The 18862-nt window shown below is 41.4% G+C and overlaps 1 protein-coding gene across 6 annotated transcripts in view; it reads left to right on the forward strand.

Moving 5' to 3' along the window:
• Positions 1-17324, forward strand: part of LOC108248525 (protein Dok-7) — a 34793-nt gene extending 17469 nt beyond the window's left edge. For 3 of the 6 annotated variants that reach the window (XM_025010860.2, XM_017437351.3, XM_025010861.2), the window contains exons 9-14: positions 886-934; positions 1095-1589; positions 3063-3148; positions 4776-4845; positions 11561-11740; positions 15427-17324. In XM_025010860.2, the coding sequence (XP_024866628.1) occupies positions 886-934; positions 1095-1589; positions 3063-3148; positions 4776-4845; positions 11561-11740; positions 15427-15563 (1017 nt within the window). In that variant the 3' untranslated portion in view covers positions 15564-17324. The remainder of the gene's footprint in view (positions 1-885; positions 935-1094; positions 1590-3062; positions 3149-4775; positions 4846-11560; positions 11741-15426) is intronic. The other 3 variants (XM_017437353.3, XM_025010864.2, XM_017437355.3) reach the window with 3 other exon arrangements.
• The last annotated feature ends 1538 nt before the right edge of the window (positions 17325-18862 follow it).

Genomic DNA, 18862 nt, shown 5'->3' on the forward strand with positions numbered 1-18862 from the left:
GAGTTTGTATGTAATGTATGAATATAATATACAAGTTTCACTTTTTAAATGGAATTACTGAAATCAATCTACTTTTTCATGATATTCTAATTTTATGACCAGCACCTGTATTTAGGTTTTATTTAGCATTGATTCAGATTTTTGCAGGTGTTTAAAGGTATCAGATCTTCTCTCCTCTTCAAGGTCCAGGCAATTTGTACGGCACATTTCAGGAACAGGGCAACTCAAAGAGCTTTACATAAACAATTAAAACGATTGAGACAGTAGAACAATAAGGCGGTGGCTCAGGAGGTAAGGGTTCGTCCTGTAACTGGAAGATTTCCGGTTTGAGACCCCGCTCTGTCCGTCTCAGCCAATGTGTCCTTGGGCAAGACGCTTCACCTGCCTTGTCTACTGGTGGTGGTCAGAGGACTCGATGGCGCCGGTGTCATGGCCGCCTCACTTCTGTCAGCCCGCTCCAGGGCAGCTGTGGCTACAATGTAACTCACCACCATCAGTGGATGAATGTGTGAATGACTGAATGTAGTGTAAAAAGCTTTGGGGTCCTTGGACTAGATAAAGCGCTGTACAAGTGCAAGCCATTTACCGTATAGAAGGATTAAAGTTTACAAAATTAAACATTACTGACCCTCAAAGAAAGAGCACAGTTTTTTGAAGGCCTTTGCAGCTATGAAACAGTTATTTTTTTATATGTTATGTTAAAATGTTTTATATTTCCAGTATACTTTTCTATCATTTTGATTTTGAGTCAATTGGAAAAAAAAAACCTGTTACAATTTTCACTACTTAAACTGATATTACAGCTTCTAAACTGCTTAAATGTTAATCATTTCCCACAATGGTGAATTTTAGTTTAGCTCAAATCTTTTCTGTCTTTTTTCATAGGGAACTCAATCAACTCATTTAAGTTCTTCGGTAATACCAACCATACCAGGTAACGATGATCTTCTAGAACATTTTCTTGCACTTTGCATGCTTTGCCCCTTCCGTGCATGAACAGAAGAATTGAAGCATGCTGTAAAGAAAAAAAACAAAACACAAAGAGCAGCCATACAATGTTTTATACACACACACACACACACACACCCTTGCAGTGAAGCAGCTTCTGCAGAGATCCCGGCCCTCTCCCGGACCCGCCGCCGAGCTGCCAGGAGCGAAGACGGGTGAGGAGTCGACGCTGCCAGAGACGGAGGAGAACAAATTACTCGGCCTCTTATCTGATCTGCTCAGCTTTCCGATGGCAGGCAGGCAGCCCGAGGCGAGACCACACAGACCGAACCCGTACGAGTCAATGAGCCCCGCTTTGGGAAATGGGCTCCATTTGGCGCCGACCGGACCATTACAGGAGTCACAGCAAGACAAAAGAGCTGTCGTTTATGAGAACTGCCTGAAGTGTCGAGGGGAGCGCTGCCAACCCCCACCACAGGTCGTGCCTGCGAAAGCGTGCCGGAGCAGCAGGGACCTTTCCTCCTCTCGGCCCCTGCCAGCCGGACCGCACCTGAAGAGACGCTCAGGTCGTGAGGAAGAGCTTCTAGGAGATGCTGAAGGGCAGAGTGGCGAAGAGATAAATGGTTCAGAGGTGACTGAAGGTAAGAGACACGTCTTCAACTGGCTACAGACCACATCTTGGTGTATTTTTTTTTTTACATCCGAGTCTCTAAGGTGGATCCTCTTTGTCCTCCTTCACCTCCTCTTCATCAGTAAAACGTCACTTTCTTCTGGCTTTTTTCCTTTTTCAATCAGATACTTGTTTACTGTCTGCACTGAGTGATGATTGCTTTTGTTGTGTTATTTATGCCTGAATGTGAACTAACTTTAAAGTTGAAGAAATTACCTAAGTTGCTTTAAGACACTTGGTTGGTTCAGATTTTTAAAACACCACCTCTAAAATGCTCCTAACAACACTACTTTATGGTGTTCTGAGCTGTCCACTTGCAAAAGTCCACATAAAAAGTTTTTTTGTTGAACGTAACAGAACAAGAGTTGACACCATTCAGGGACTAAAGCTGACAGCATCTGCAAATGATTTTTTTTGAGCCTTTTTCTCACTAGGCTGAGAGTGTTGGCAAATAACTGGAGACTCAAAATTGCAAGAAAATGTTAAAATTTACACTTGGAAGCACACTGATGTAGTACTTACGACACATGCGTACGTACGTAACTACAAATAAGATTTGACTTTCGCACAATGTTCCTGTGAACTCCATGCAAATTTATTTTGTCACCATTTAGTCACAAAGTGGCTTTGAGGTATGTGTAATATACTAACTGGTTCATATTCACTTTTTAGGTTGTTGTAAAGTTGTATAACCATCATACACTATAAAGCTTTCATTTCTGAGTGTAAAACTACAGCTGTGCAGTTTTAGAGTATTTATTCGTGGAATACAGAAATCACTTGCAACAATATCAGATATGTTAAAAGAGAATAAAATAAAATAGAACCGAATCACCTAAATGAATAGCATTTATACAACAAAACAGATTTTCTTGCATGCCGTATTTTAACTAAAGTAGCTCTGCAGCACATTTTGTAACTGTTTAATAAATATTTCACACTAACTGCGTGCAACGCATTTGAAAAACAGCCTTTTTGTTGCCCTGGGAGTATTTTACATAATTATAAGTGTGTTTTTTTTCCTTCTAAATGCATGCAAAAGAACTGAATTTAAATTGCCAGCATAAAGAGATGCTGTTTGGTCGGCAGCGTAATTTTAGGCGCATGTCTCCCTTTGCAAGGGCTTTGAGAATTAATTGGTTGCACAATATTTCATTTGCTCAAAACGTAAATCAGGCTCATGCCGACTTGGTTCTCAAAATTTTGTAAAGAAGACAAACAAGCAAACAAGTATTTCTGTGTTGCTGTGTTTAAGAGCAAACATCTGTATAGGTGACACCAACTGTAGTGAAGAAAAATGAAATATTCAGTGTTTTTTAGGTGGGGGAAAAAAAGCACAATGTAGGATTAACTTTTCCTTTGGCTATTAACATAAACATTATAAACATTACAGCTTGTTTTCATGGGTTTAGAAAATTCACCTTTAATTTTTCCCTCCTTCCAGACAAAAAACTTACTAAAGAGGAAAGACGGAGAGCCGACCCCGCTTACGAGATCATGGAGAGTCGCGTGGCGGAGAGGAACTCCGAGGTAGGCCAGTAAAAAAACTCTCTAATCCGCTTTTTGCTATCAGCTGCTCACACACTGACTGAATGACCCATTTTACACCAAGTTCAACTAAACTTTCAGTGGGAATGTCTTGATTTTGTGAGAATACCAGCTGAATACTGTTATGAAGAATAAATTGGAGCTTATGGAGGTCACTTGTTAAGAGGCTTTAGTTGTGCAGCTGGAAGTTAACACAAATAATATGTTGGGTCAGCTTGTGGAGTCAATTAGGAATGTGGGGATTTGTTTTTGTTTATTTATTATTTTTTTGTGGTGTTCAGCTTTTAAAGAGCTGAAATTATGTTAACCACGATGTATTTCTTGGCCTTGTTTTATTCTGCTTGCACACAATTTTTAAACAGGACAAAACCATTTTTATCACCTGCAGCTGATAGGGAGGCGCTGGACGCATTTTTTAGGGACTTTTTTTGTTGTTTTTGAAGATGTTTTCCTTCTGATCTGCTAGGTTTTCTCAGTTCAAACTGAAAGCTTTGAAACTGCACTGAGAACTCCCATGTTAATCGTTCTCCCTCCCCTCACTCCTGAGGGTCATTAAGGTTAACGTCTTCCCCAAACAAACACCAAAAGTTCAGTCCCGTTGTTGCAAGTGCTACAGTTTATAGAAGGCAAAATTGTAAACTTAGCCACAAACTCTCCATAAAAGGAACATTTCCCATCAAACTAATTAAATATTATAATTAAGGTTTGAACATTTTTCTTGATAGATACGTTGTTTTATTAAAAGTTGACGTAATATTCTGGCCAACTTCCTTTGAGGTCTACAACAAATGTTGAATAAGGGCTTGGTGTGTCCACAGATGTGCCTGATTTAAAATCAGTTGTGTTTATGCTCAGGTGTGGATGATGCTGGGAATTAAAAAAATGGCAAAAAGAAATTGGTCTCAGTAATCGGCCAACTTGCCTTTGTTTTGAAAATTCTATTTTTGATCATATCATTGATAATTCATTGAAAGATTTTACGTTTTTTGTTTGTTTTTTATAATCACAATAAATGTTGTTGTTTCCAAGTAAATACAGAGTGAAATGATTAAATATAGAGTTAAATGACTGTCTTAATTCCAGGTTTTTTGTCAGTCTTTACTGGATCACTAGGTCTGTATGTGCAGAGTAGATCTAAATAAATGTTTGTTGTTATTTTCCAGTGTAGAGAATTAAAAAGAGTAGAATAGAAACTAACATTTCAGATACTATTTTCAAGCATAGACCTTTGGTTGTAATGGTGGTTATATGAAAAAAAAAAACATCTTTAGCTCAGTGCAGGCTTCTCCCCGAGAGTGAAATCAAAATGGCTGTGCTCCAGGAGCAATTTTCACAGCACAGTTGCTGTTAGGAATCGGAAATTACTACAATCTGAGAGACACGGTCATCCTTCCATAATGATGAGGCGCTGCAGACGAAGTTCTCAGTTAAACCTTGAATATTAACTCCGTCTATAAATACTCCTGATGTTTCCACCGGGCTGCGGACTAGAAAATCATCCTTAAGCTTATGTAATAAACTTGTGTGCTCCGCGCAGCCACTCGTTGCAAATTATTTTCAGCGGTGCTCACTTATTTGTTTTTAATTTTTTGTTGTTGCTGTTTTTCAGCCAGAGGAAAAAAGCAAATATGAGTTAATGGGCAGCTGTGGCCAGCAGAGGTTCCTTCAGGAGGCCGAAGGTGAGTGAGACCCGAACCCTGCAGGCAGCATGACCCCGTAGGTTTTCATCTGTTGTTGTCCAAACGTTTGCAAACCGCACCTGTTCGCTGTTTTGTAGCGATTTCAAGTGCCCCGAACGATTTCAGTGGTTCATTGCTCAGGCTCCTTAATATAACTCAGGTCCACTTACAGAAAGCGAATTAAATTGATGAGTCAGGCACTTGAATCAGAATTGCTTTTAAACCTGTTGCTCGGTTCACAGGAACTGAAATAAATCCATGAAATATTTCAGTCTGTAAAGGCAGGAGAGAGAGAAAAATCTCAGAGGAGTTTAAAACATCCACATCTCATCTTGAGCTTCACTTTACTCAGAGAAAAGGGAAAAAGTCTGTCCTGTAGAGAGGACAGAGCCCAGATACACAACATAAATCACACAGCAGCTGTCAGTTCGAACACCGGAAATCTGCTAAATGAAAGTTAAAATAACAAATCTGTTTAAATAAAAACTTACACTGAGTTGGGGTGACCAATGAAAAGTTTCACAGCAGCAAGATAACACCATGTACCTGAACACTGTTGTAGGTTTCAGAGTATATGGTGTTTCTACTTTTTTAACAATATATTTTTAAGGGAACCATTGCAGCTACTGCCTGAAAAACACTTTATTTTCTTCTATAAGGGTCAAAAGTAATAATTTTGACTCATTTTGATGTATAAGCTGTATAAGAAGTATAAAGAGAATTAAGATAAAAAAAACGTTAAAGCTGACGCCAGGGGCGCATCATGGTCGCCATGCTAACCACGGACCTACGTCTGTCACTCCCTGGCGGCGCTCTTGAAAGAGTCAGGCAGAAGTGCAGAGCAGAACGAATCCTGAACAGTAAGTATCAGGATATATCTGGTCTTCACACGTGTTGATGTTTATGTTTCTTCAGAGTTTTTTTTTTTTTGCATGATACATTAAAACGAGCCTTCAACAACAGTTTTGAAGAGAGAATTCTGAGCTCAAAAACAGTGGAAGTCATGTTTTTTTTTTGGGATGTGCGCTCTCTGCATTCTGGGAGCATTTAAGTGACATCCATAAATCTTACGGCAGTGAGAGACACACTGGCTGAAAGAAGGCGAAAACGCCTACGTTTCCGTTCCAGATCTTTACAGGAAGTGGAGCTTGAAGTAGAGAGCCGCTGCTGCGCCTAAACGAGTCGGCCGAGGTGGTTTGGGCATCTGATTAGGTTCCCTCCAGGGTGTCTTCCTCCGGTGGTTTTCTGCAGGGAGGAGACCCCGGGGCGGACGCAGAACGCTGAAGGATTATACTGTTTATCCTCTCTGATCTCTGGATCCCCCAGGAGGAGCTGGAGAGCGGGATTCCCTCCTAAACCTGGTGCCTCAGGCACCAAACCATGGTTCAACGGAAGAAAAAAGATGGCTGGATAATGCCGCCCTTCACTGTTTTGATAATTTTCAGATTTATTTGACTATACCAGCTAACAATCAGGCCTTGCTAACTGGTCTTAGTGATATAAAGAAGGAATGGAGATAAACTGATTTGCCTCCTATTAACTACGTTTCTCAAAAGCAGCTTTCTTTTCACTTTCCACAGTCATGGTCGCACCATTTACAAAATCCTATTTATTACAGATACACCTGGGAGAGCGAGATTCTTCCAGGAAGTAGTGGCAGGTTTGTGACTTTTATTTTTAGTCCATCCGAAACCAGAAACGGAGATCGGTGCTCAGGGTGATTCAGAAACGGGGTCCGTCCATCTGCGCCATCGTGAGTCACTCTTATTTCATCTGTCCTAAAACTTCAGAAAAATCTGGCTTTAAGTGGTTTTGGCTTAGTTTTAATCCTTCATCTTGTGAGAGAGAGCTTTACATCCTATTTTATAACACAAACGTTCCACAGGAAATAAGATTTAAGTCCAAAATGTCTTCAGATTTATATGGTTTGGTTGAAAATGCTCACAGAAGCAAGTTCAAAATACTCACCTGCTTAATGGAGCTTTCAGAGTAAATGTTAGTCGCCATGTTGTTGGATGGTATTTTTCAATACCTCTGGGCTGACTGACATGTTCTGATGCTTTCTACAATAATTCTGTCAACAAAGTGGCGTCAGCTTAAAGGAAATAGTTCAGTTCTTATGGGTGATCGAGTAACAACCTTCAGAAAGTATGTAACTCTACCAGCTGGTTAATTCTTCGAACTCAGTTTAATTCAAGATGTTCCCAACGACAAATCAACCCTAGCCATATTGAAATACTCTAACCCTGTCAGTTTTCCAAACTTTGAGCTACGCTTTGGTGTGGTATTAGCTGAGACTGATCTTTAACGCGTACTCTGAGCGCTGAACGACTGCGCAAGATTTTAGGCTTTTAAACGAATATGTTGTACGATCGGTTAGTGCTTGGAGTACGTGTTTGGTATCAGTTTCGGCTAGCACAACACCGAATTTGAGCTCATTGTCTCAAAAATTGGGCTCTCTAAGGTGGATTAGCTGTGGTGGCCATCTTAAATTGGGTTGACTCTAAGAAGTGAATCAGTTGTAGATTTACATCTAATGATTACGTGTTCAGAGTTTCATAGAAATCCATGCTGTGGTTCATGAGGTGTTTTGCTAACAGACAATCCAAGCACACGCACAGTTTTTGTGTGAATCCATTAATATCATTCGGAGTATGCCATCTCCTGTTTTCAGCGTGCAGTTAAGGGCCCCCTGTTAATTTCTTCATCTGCATTTTATGTAACACCACAAACGTCGGTTGCATAACTGCCACTTGTGTAGGGAAAGCAGATGTGCGACCACATGGAGTGCAGCGATGTGCAGCGGGGCTCCTGATGTGAGGTGAGAGGACAGTTGTCAGGGGACGTTTGGCCACTTAAGCATCCCACACCCGCATGCCCCCAGTCTAATGCGAACGCTCTCTACGAAGCCCCGGCAGCTGTCGCAGTCTGTCACCAGACCCATCAGTCATGTTCGCGCACCTTCACACATGCCGCTCGGCTTCCATTTCATTTTTCCCCATTATCCTGCCTCAGCAGGCAGTTAATGGGCAAGGATGTGCAGGAGGTGGTCAGACCCGGTGGCGCAGGTTTGCACGAGGGAGCAGGAAAGTAGGAATGGTTTATTTGATTAAAAATGGAACGTTTCACATATTGGTTAAAACAGTCAAAAACTTTTCGAACTTATTGAATCAATAAGTGGGTGTATGTGTCATGAGGGGTGGAGAAGGAAGTGAACCCAGAATGCAGACTCATCATAAAAAAAACTAATTATTAAACTAAAGAATAAACAAAAAGGCTGATGTGGCAGCAAAAATTAAACAAAACAACATCCAAATGGGGCGAGACAAAGCAGGACAAGAAACGAGACAAGAGCTGAGGGACAAGAAGCACCAACAGAGAGCTAGAGACAATGAACCAGTGAGGAAGGGGAGAAAGTGCCCAGGTTTTAAAGCTGAGGGTAGTTAGGGGAAGTGGGCACAGGTGAGTGATTACAATTAGCAACAGGTGGAGATGGGCGTGGCAGGAAGACAAGAGATAAACAGAGGAGAAGTGAATGATGACAGAACACAAGAGGCAGAAACAATACAAAGACAAAACACAAAAACAATAACCCCAAACACAAAAGAAATCACAAATAAAAAACAAAACAAAACCAAAATCCTGACAGTATGTATATATTTGATCCTGGATGTGAGACTTTGAGCCTGTGTGGATTAGAGAAAATCTCATGATTTTCAGATAGAATGAACCAATGAAACATGACAGTCATTTTGTCTGAAATAAGTATGGATCACACACACACACACACACACAAAAAATTGGAAAAGGTTAGAGAAACACTATGAGGATTTATCCTGCAGTGTTATCTTGTCTCAGAACTCCCAGAGAGTCCAGAAGTGCAAAGTGCTAAAAGGGACACCCGTGAAGAAGGTTATAAAGAAGGTGGACACAACTCAGGAGAAAAAAAACAACACACTCTGAATATTTCAGGCACTGCGTATTACCAAAGGACTTTGAAAGTATGCAGTGCACAGAGATCAGAGATTTACTTTATGTTTTCACAAACCGTGGCTCCTGTGGCTTTACGTTTTCCTCTCCATCCTGAATCTTACAATGAAGATGGAAACCCTGCCAAACCCCGGAGACAAACCTATCACTGAATCCATGTTCTCGCTGTGAGGCTGTTGACTCTGGGAGTTCGGGTCACTGAGCACCTGCAGGTTTTGCCTCTTCCATCTCCCCCTTGAGGCTCTGCACACTATATTATAAAAAAACAACAACAACAAAAAAAAACAACCCCGCAGCCATTGTGCTGAGGGCAAACCCACTGTTATAATGACTACCATTAAAAAAACGCCACACTTCTGCAAGGTCTGGTTGCTGTCTGATCAATTAGGTTAGACGTTGCCAAAGGCTGTAGCCACAGAGATTCGACTGGCGTCTAATGGCCTCTCACTGATTGTAAGTAAGTCCCCCGGGGTTGATGCTTCTGAGCTGTGGGTAATGGCCGCTGCTTGCTGCCATTTAGGAGCAGTCAGAGAAAGAAAAGGTTTCACCTGCTACTTTGAGAAATCTCCTCTTCTCTCTAGACAAGATTTCCTTGACAATGGACTTAAAAGTACAGCTGGAGCAATAGAGAGAAATGCAAGTTTATGAAACGCTACAAGGTCTGTGCAGATATTAAGGAGCACATATTATGCTCTTTGCACGTTTATGCTAGTATATTTAAATGATGCTGCATATTTGTGTCCAGAAATTCCATTTTCTTTCTTACATTTTTAGCAAAATCTTGTCAGGTTATTTCTAAAACGGTGCGTTTTAGCCCGTTTCTTGAAACGCTTTTCTTAGGAAGCCCAAGTCTGCTCTGATTGGTCGAATAGAGATAAAGAAATCCAGGACAGCTGCTAATTCTTTACCTTAGGTAAGCCAGATTAGCATCGGTTCAGGCTATATTTGCATGTAGCTTACGGTTTTCTCTCATTTCATCATTGCAGATACTGAGATTCAAAAGGCATTGTATGATATCGAGCCATTATGCGAGCTTGTGCACAAATTGTACGTTTGTTTAGAGAGTTTGCCGAAGAGACTCCAGTCTTTACAGCATTTCTGAACTTGTCTCTGTATTTCCTTGTTCTGCTTGGCCTTTATGCTCAAAATGGATCCAGCCGCCTTACCGTTAAAAGCCATCCATCAAGCGCCATAAATTACACGGACAAGGCACTTTAGGCAACACGGCGGCTATAATTTGTGTTTCTGACAGGAGAGGCTGCTCAGTTGAAACGTTCAAGGGAACATTTGGTTTGTTTAACAGCTTATTGTCCTTCTGACTGAATGAATTAAGCTGCTTTTATTCAGCAAGAGAATAAAATTATGTTCTGACCAATGATCGGAACCTTAGTTTTATCAGACCATGAACAGTCTACAAAAACCTGGATGTTGGGTATAAACTGAGCAGCATATTGGCAGAACAGATAAAATGGCTTGACGGTGTAATTAAAAGGGACAATAGTTGTTTTTCAGATTTCCTAATTATGTGTAATTAGTCTCTGGGGCTAAAGGTCGGTGAAATGGGAAACTGTGTCCCGCTACAACTGCAGCTCATTTAGTCGCTTCGGTGCTGAACAGCGAACAGTGTTGTCAGACGTCTGTATTTAAATGAAAATAACATTAGTCTGTAGTTAAGTGGCGAAGTCTCGAGAGCCTCTCAGCCTAGAGGGGAGTCTAGCTTTTGATTAAGTTTATGATGACAAATTGACTGCGGCCGCGGCGTTCCATTAACATGACGTTTTTCATTAAAGCAGAAGTCCCTGGCAATGCGCGGCGTAACGAACCTAAACACGGATATCCTGCTCTATTATGTGTTTTTAATCTGAAGGAAGTTGGATGATGAAGGTGTGACAGAGATTCAGCTGCACAGGCAGGAATAATCCAGTCCCGGTTCTAATTTATTCAAGAGATTTTGATTTAAAAAAACAAAACAAAACAAGTAGCACCTTTTGTGTGAAAGCGATTGTTCAAATATTTTGAAGAAAGATTATTACAACCTCAGTTTGGAGAGACAGAGTTTAATTCTGACTGGATTGATGAGCTAATGGCTAGTCTGAGACCACAATGGGTTGCAGTTGTCTTAAAAAAAGTTTATTCTTTAACATTTCAGAGATTTATGTAATCCCCATTTTATAAACCTTTGCATTGCTGTTAGTTTTACATAACATTGGTAGTTTTGTACAATTTTATGGTTATGGAAAAAAAGGGGGGAGGATATGGCAGCTAGTTGTAGCACTTTCTGTTCAGCCTGAGGCACTTCCCGCAGGAATATCATAGTTCTCCTGGAATAACTACGCAATGTGAAATTGTTATTGTTGTTTTAAAACGGCAGCAGACCCCTTTGATGTGGCATTAGCTCATCAGTTTGCCCTTACAGGTAAAACAAATGAATTTACCATGTTTTCACATGTATATGTGGAAAACCACGAGACCACCTAGGATCACACGAACATGCTTAAAATAAAAATAAGAAATCACAGGTGAGATGATGTTCTTTTCCTCATGAAAAGTTCATCTGGTTCGTCTTCACCCGTGGTCAGAATTAAACTCTATTTCTCCAAACCGAGGCCGTTCAAAGACCTATCCACAACAGGTAGGATATTATTTGCTCACAAAAGCTCCAGTTGAAAAGATCCAGACTGTCGCTGGAAACGTTTTGACCTTAGTTTCGCTCCTGCGTTTTCAGGGCTCCCGATCGCTTCCCCTCCAGAGGCTCCGCTGCCTGAAAAACCCCGGAGTGACAGCGTGACGTACGTGAATATTCCCATCAGTCCCACGTCGAAGAAGCAGCTCAACTACATGGAGCTGGAGCTGCAGGAGCTGGCGCACAGCGGCAGGGGGACGGTCGCACAGCTGCCTGCTCAGAGTAAGGATGCGCCGAACGAGAGACCTCATCTCCTCAAGGACCAGGATTGGAGACCACTGATCAAGCAGATTTAATGGGGGAGCTGCTGTAGAACAAGATGCCTCAAACATTATTGCTGACATTAAATATATAGTGTTTTTGAATCACCTAAACTTTATTTCCATTCATCAAACGTTAAGTTTTTAAGCGTCTTTGACTGAAAGAACTGTACACTCAGTCCTCGTTAAAGATTCAAATGATGTACTTTTGCCACTTTATACATCATAAACTACTTTGTGCTGTTTATTCATATCCCCATCAGTAAAGCAGAAGCTTTTAGCTTTAATAAATCAGATGCAAGCACAAGTTTAACTTTAATTCAGCCGATGACCTCAGCGGTGCCCTCATGTTCTTGTTCTCGCCGAGCACAAGGCTTTCCCGTCTCCGTTCTGAATCAAGCTGCATTGTAGCAACAATAATTCAGCCCGTCAGTATCTAGCAAGGGTAAAAGAAGTCATTGTGGATACATGAATCATCAGTAATTGAATTCCACCCCGTCATCGTTACAGAAATCACTGGCAGACATCTGAGACGATTACTGAAAAGACATCTGAGTCCTTGTCATCGGAGACGAGGTGGCGAGCTTTTAATTGACTGACAGGTCAACTATTAGCATCACTGCTTTGAGGAGTCGGAGAAGTATTTGAGAGCTGAGGTTAATGTCTCATGTCAGCTTTACGGTTTATATTCCGGCCTTATTAATCTGTCACCTGGGAGGATGGAGTGGGGAGGTCACAGGGTTCTCAGATCACAGCTGTGGATTCACCCAGTCTTAATAGGATCCTCCTCTTGCTGATGTGTCGTGAGGAGCCGGGTTTGATTTACTCAACTCGGGGAAGCTGAAACGAACGCAGATAGGAGACGTTTCGTGAATAAATACTGACATTGGCTGGATTTAGACACGTGAAGGTACAGGAAGTTATGGCGTCGTGGAACATGGCAGGTCGAAAGGCTTTAGGACCCAAATGACCAGAGATAAAACCTCCCTTCAATAAAATATTAAAGTATCATTACTTGAAACACAGGCAATTACATGATCGACGACTTCTCGTGGCGACAGACGATCATAAAAATTCGAACTGAAGGTCCTGCAGAGGCGAACGAGACAACAGGAACTAGACTCAGGTGAAAGTAACCATGGCAACAGTGAAGGATGACATGAACCAAGGCTGAAGAAATGACCACACGGGGATCTGAGAAAGCACACAGGAAATTTGGAGCTTAAACACGCAAAACGATAGTGAACATGAGGAACAGGTGTGCTGATTACAAATGCAGGACAGGTGTGACATCGGGACATGAAGGAAAGGCTTATAAAAGGAACTGATTCTACAAAATGAACTAGGAAGTGAAGATTACAGAAGTATTTCACAACAGAAGTCCATAAACAAATCAAAATTTAAATCTCGATTTAAAATTTTCTAAAAGTCTCATCGTAAGCACAACCGAAATTGAACCAAAAGACTGCAGTAACTGTGCCAGGTCTGTTTGTGGCGCTGCAACGCTGCCGAATACACAGAAAAAGCAGGAAACGAGGCGTGGAGCATGCCTGTGAAGCTAACACGAACTATAAACAAGAAGAAGAAGAAAAAGAGGGCGCCTTCGGGGCGTAGGTTAGATTAGAGGTGGCGCCATGACGTCGTTGTTTTTAAATGGTTACATTTTTGCTCTGGGAACCCGCTCTTAAAAAATACTGCTTTGGTGCTCCTGAAAGGCTGTTTCTGTCTGGACGCAGGGCTGAAACCATAAGAAAAGCGTTCCCGTGTGGACGGCACCTTTTTCAGCTGAAGAGCTGAGGTGGTTGGTAATCATGAGTATAAAGACGAGGGAAGCTGTAAAAGCTTCGGCTGAATCATCTGCATATTTACACAGTTCATGTTCTGATGCTCTGCCACATACTTTACGCAATCAAACTGGCTGTCAGAACATTTAAATCTGAACTCGGTTCCTTGTGCCGTGGGGCGACTTCGGCTCTCATCCGTCTATTTTCTGCCACTGATCCGGAACCAAGTTGCGGGGACGGAAAATTGAGCTGAGATCTCAGACCTCCGACCTCCCTCGCTTCTCGGCTTCCCTCTTGCAGCGTTTTTGTGGGGGAATACCAAGGCATTCCCAAGTCAAATGAGAGATATAATCTTCTTTAATCTTTTCAGCGTTCCTGGCTCTCTCCCGTAAGGACTCCTCTCCGTGGGAGATATTTAAAGCTCCTCCTCATGAAGGCTTCTGGAAGGGATACCAAACACCCAAACCCCTTCAGCTGCACCCCTTAAATGTGTTAAACTCCCTCCTGACTCTGTAAATTGAGAAATCCCAGTTTGCCTTCAGAGGAAGCTCATTTCAGTCACTTGTATTCACATTCTCATTCTCTGGGTCAGTCTCCGTAGATCCGAAGCTTTGCTCCCTCTGCTCGTCTCCTCTCACCGTGACAGACAGGTACAGCTTCTGGACCATTCCACCTATCGATCTTCTTTGTGTACAAGAAACCCAGAGACACTTCAGCTCCTCCACCTAAAGCAGCAACTTACCTAAAAAAAACCCTCCACTTTTCTCTGACCATTACTGGACCGTTGCAGCTCCCCATTCTCTGTTTCACACAAACCTGAAAAAAACCCCAAAACGTGTCTGTTTGAGGTCTTCCCTTTATTTCAAATAGTTACTTTTCAGTTTTTTTAGCCCTGAATCAGGGTCAGTTTATTAAAAATGTTCAATGTTAAACGCCTTGTTTTATTCAGCAAAATGTAGAAGAGTCTGATTAAAGTCAGAATTCGCAAAGTACAAAAGTACTAAATGACAGGAAAATATTATTCTATAGCGCGCTCTGATGAGTGGAAATGTTCTGAACCTGGTGATTTTTTTTTTTGTAGTATTTTCTGATGCTTTAAACCTTAGCTTGTATGCTTCAGTTGTTCACTCACTAGTTGGATTACTGTCAAGTCAAGTCAAATTTATTTATATAGCACTTTTTAGCAACAAGGTGGTGCCTAATGTTGTTTTATTTTTCCATCCCTTCTCATCATAATATGGTTTTAATAAAAAAAACAATGGAGTCAGATGCGATGGGTGATATGCATTCCTTCAAAGAACGCTAGACCTTTAATTATTTGTGACCTGTGCTGCAGAATGAGTCAGAATAAACGGAGACTTCAGTGCAGAAAAGGTGAAAATATAGATTTTTGCAGTACCTGAGATTTGCGTAAAAAGGAATCCATAAAGATCCATCTTGCAATCCCAGTAACTGAAACAGCAAATCTTCCTAATCTACCTTTAAATCAAAGTTTTCTTACAGGTCTGTCTTCAGAAACAAATTTTATTTTCCTTTAAAACTGATCATTTGTCTCTGCCGGCTGCTGTAGCACCAGGAAATCCCTTCGTATAATGTTTGGTGTCATTGTGAAGTTTGGGGATTCCCCTTTTCAAATATCTCGATGACATCACTCCAGACCAATAAAAATCGAGCTTTAGAACCGGCACTCCTGTAAACAAAACAAGCTTGTTGCCAGGTGATAAATGAGGAAATTTTAACAAACTACGTCTCATTTTGAAGCTTTTGAGACAGAGAGTATTGAAAAAAATCGTCTTTGTGACTCAGTTGCCTACACAGGCATGTACAGCTCTTAAAGTGTGGTTTTCTCTTTATTTTTGGACAGGAAAGAGCTGCACCAGGTACGCCCAGATCGACATCAATGCCACCGAGGCGGCCCACAAAGTGGGCGCGCAGCACGCCCTGGGCCGGCAGGAGGGGCTGCACACCGTGGAGCTGCGAAGAAAAGGGATGCCGCATTGACTCCCCTGAAACAGGATGCTGGTTTTATTTTTATTTTTTTTCCAGAAACCCTGTGACGTCAGACTGTAGCCGTAGGAGTCGTAGCTCCGAGGGCCGCTCTAATGTTCAGGTTACATTCAGGTTTCTGTGAAGGTGCGGAGAAGGGCTTCTCGTGTCCACGAATCACGAAGCAGCTCTTCCTGAACAAAGGGGCAATATTTCAATCGTCTCCCTGAGCCGAGGCGCATCATTAAACGTCATTATGTCAAATGGAGGGGCACGCAGCCGTCCTGAGCTGAGTCACAGCCTAAATAACCCCCCGGAGCAGCGCTGACACTTCAGCTCAGTCCATCTCTCGAAGCCTGGAGTGTGTCATCGCTCGAGAGGAAAAAAGTAGATTAGCAGCAGGAGGAGAAGAAGCAGGGGTCGGCTTTAGTCTCAGGACGAGTTGCAACGCTTTAGTTTTTCCTCAGTAATTAATAGTTCTACGTGCAGGCAGTTTGTAAAAAATGCTTCGGATGAATTCAGATTTAACTCAGAATGCTGCAGAACTTCGACCGGTCCTCTGTGTAAAAAAAGGGTCTTTTGTTTGCCTGTTGTATTCCTGGAATCTGATATAATCGTTATAAATAATGCAAAGCTGAGAAGAATCTTCTCTCAAGGATTTTCTTGGCGAAGAGGTTTTATTTATATAATCAGTATATAATAAAGTGTTCTTTTTAATTCCTCCCCGCGCTGTTCGCTGCTGACATTTAACCAAAGAGCTGCCGATCAAAACAAATTAAAAACGATGTTCTTTCTTTCATTCTACTGCCACATAAGTTTTGTTTTAATTAACTTTTATTAGTTTTATTACTAAAGGATTTGTTCTTGTCTTTTGAAGTGGGGTTCTGTGAAAGAATCACGAACAGTTAATGTCTTACCTGTTTTAGATGGCTTTTTGAACGACCTCAGTTTGGAGAAAAAGAGTTTAATTCTGACCGGAGTGACACGCTAACAACTACTTTGAGCTTGTTCACATCATGCAGTTATTGAAGTAGGATTTTATGGCTCTAGTAGCTGCAGCAGCACCTAGCTGTAGCACTTCATGTGCCGCCTGAGGCACTTCCAGCGGGATTATTATTTTGTTTTTGCTGCATTAATCTTGTAATGCGAACCTGACGGCGGTGCGATGGTTTAGAAAATTTAAATTTTGAGAAAGGTGTTATTTTAACATAGCAGCTGCACACTTTGGTATTGGCAGTTTACAAATGCCAATAAACTCTATCCAAAGAGCTATCTACAGCAGGTAAGATATTCAGTGTTCATAACCTTTCCTCAGACCCCCATTTTAAAAGCTCTGAACTTCGACCCGTTTTAATAAGTGGAAACTGATGTACAGTTTAGATGTATGGAGTTAGAAGCATGAAGTCTGCTGTTTAATGAAACCTTTTTTACTCCATGCAGATTTGTTTTCTTGTAAATTATTTATATTTAATTATATCTCCAGTTTTGTGGTGTTTTTTTTCTTTGTTTTTTTCTTCAACTTCAACGTTCATATCATTATAAAAGGTTAAAGTCTGAGGCTTTTGTGTAAAACACTGTTTTATGATGGGATGATCAGTGATCACCTGTCGGGGGTTTTTAATGTTGGGACTGATACGTGTATTTATATTCAGACATTTAAAGGTAAAAGTATCGTGTTGTTTAAGTATATACGAACAGCGGCACAATTTTCTGTGGGTGCTGTTCGACTGCTTCCAAAAAAAAAAGCTGTAAATAAAACAAAATGATGTGAAAATCTTTTAAAACTTGTATTTATTTTTTTTGTAATGTTGTATTTTAAAAGGAAGACAGAGGAAAAACAAATGTAATGCCTAAAAAAAGCTTCCCAATGTGAAACATCTGACACTTTTTAAGGTAGCAACAAGTGATAAACATTATTTGATTCAAACAAACAAGCATCCTAAAGAGGTGTTTCATTAAAAAAGGGGGGAACCCAGAATAAAAGGACGAGGCCAGCAGTTAACAGTGATAATTTTCAGGCCCTGAGGCAGAGCTGCATTAACACCAGAGTGTGATTCTGAGGTGTAAATCACTGCCTGAGCTCAAAAACACTTCACCCAGCTTGTCAGACTTTTGTTATAGATGGGACCCAAAGATGCAGACTTCACAAGGACTCGTATGTAAGAAGAGGATTTATTAAAGATGATCAAAACAAAGAAACAAAGAAACAAAAAACTGACAGGGCAGCAAAAAGCACTAAGAAGAACACGATGGACAAGACAGGGAAATTTACCAAAATAGGAGTGAGTGATGACTGGGACAATAAAGTCATTTTTCCATTGTCCCGTCTCAGCACGACTCGCTTCGCTCTAACTCGGCTCTGCTCGTCTTTTGTCATTTTCCATATAACTGAGTGCCGCCTTGATGTGGGCGAGCTGTCGTAGCACAGCCGCCCGAAACTGAGTGGCTGTGGCTCAGTGGTTAGAGCTGTCCTCCTCCAACAAGAGAGTTGGAGGTTTGATTCCACCAGTATGCCACGTGTCGAAGTGTCCCTGGACAACACGTTGAACCCCTCACTGCCTCCGATGTGTATGAATGTGATCTAAAGCACTGATTAGACTCTATAGGGTGATTTATTCAGATTAGCTTTGTAGAGGTGTAGTAGAGTGCTGTATGGGGAAAGGAAGGCACATATTGTATTGTGAAGCTCTTTGAGTGGCCTGGTTGGCTAAGAAGGTGCTAAATAAGTACAGTTCATTTACAATTTAACTCGTCACCAAGAGGTAAATAAGTGAAATAAAGTCACAAAACACTCAACATTCTCTGCCACGGTTTCCAAAGATGCCATGGGCTGAGCTGGGACTGATGAGGTGGCAGCAGATACTAATGAAACACTGATCAGGTGTGAGGTGAGGACCGCGACTAGGGCCCGGTCCTGTCCCAATACTTGCACTTGCACGTTCATGCTGAAGGGTTTGAGTTTGTAGTGTGTCCCAATTCTCTGGAGTGCTCTTTAGCCCCGCCCCCTACATCCGCCCTTCGGCTAAGCCCGCATCCAGGCGGACTTCGGCGAAGTATTTACCCATAATTCAACGCTGCATGTGACGCTTTTAATTTTTTTTTGTACTATCTTTATTGACAAAGAAAGGGTTTTGAATTAAACGGCAGAAATATGGCAGTGGTGACAGAGCAAGCTGCGTCTGTCACAAAAAAAAAGCAGTTTTCAGATGTAAAGTATTGAAATAATTCTTGTTTCACTCTGCTGTATGTGTGTGAATACTATCAAACTTTGCTCCGTATTCAACAAGTCAGAACAAAACACGTCTGAACAGCCA

This window comes from Kryptolebias marmoratus, linkage group LG7 (assembly GCF_001649575.2).
Source record: "Kryptolebias marmoratus isolate JLee-2015 linkage group LG7, ASM164957v2, whole genome shotgun sequence".
Taxonomy (NCBI): domain Eukaryota; kingdom Metazoa; phylum Chordata; class Actinopteri; order Cyprinodontiformes; family Rivulidae; genus Kryptolebias; species Kryptolebias marmoratus.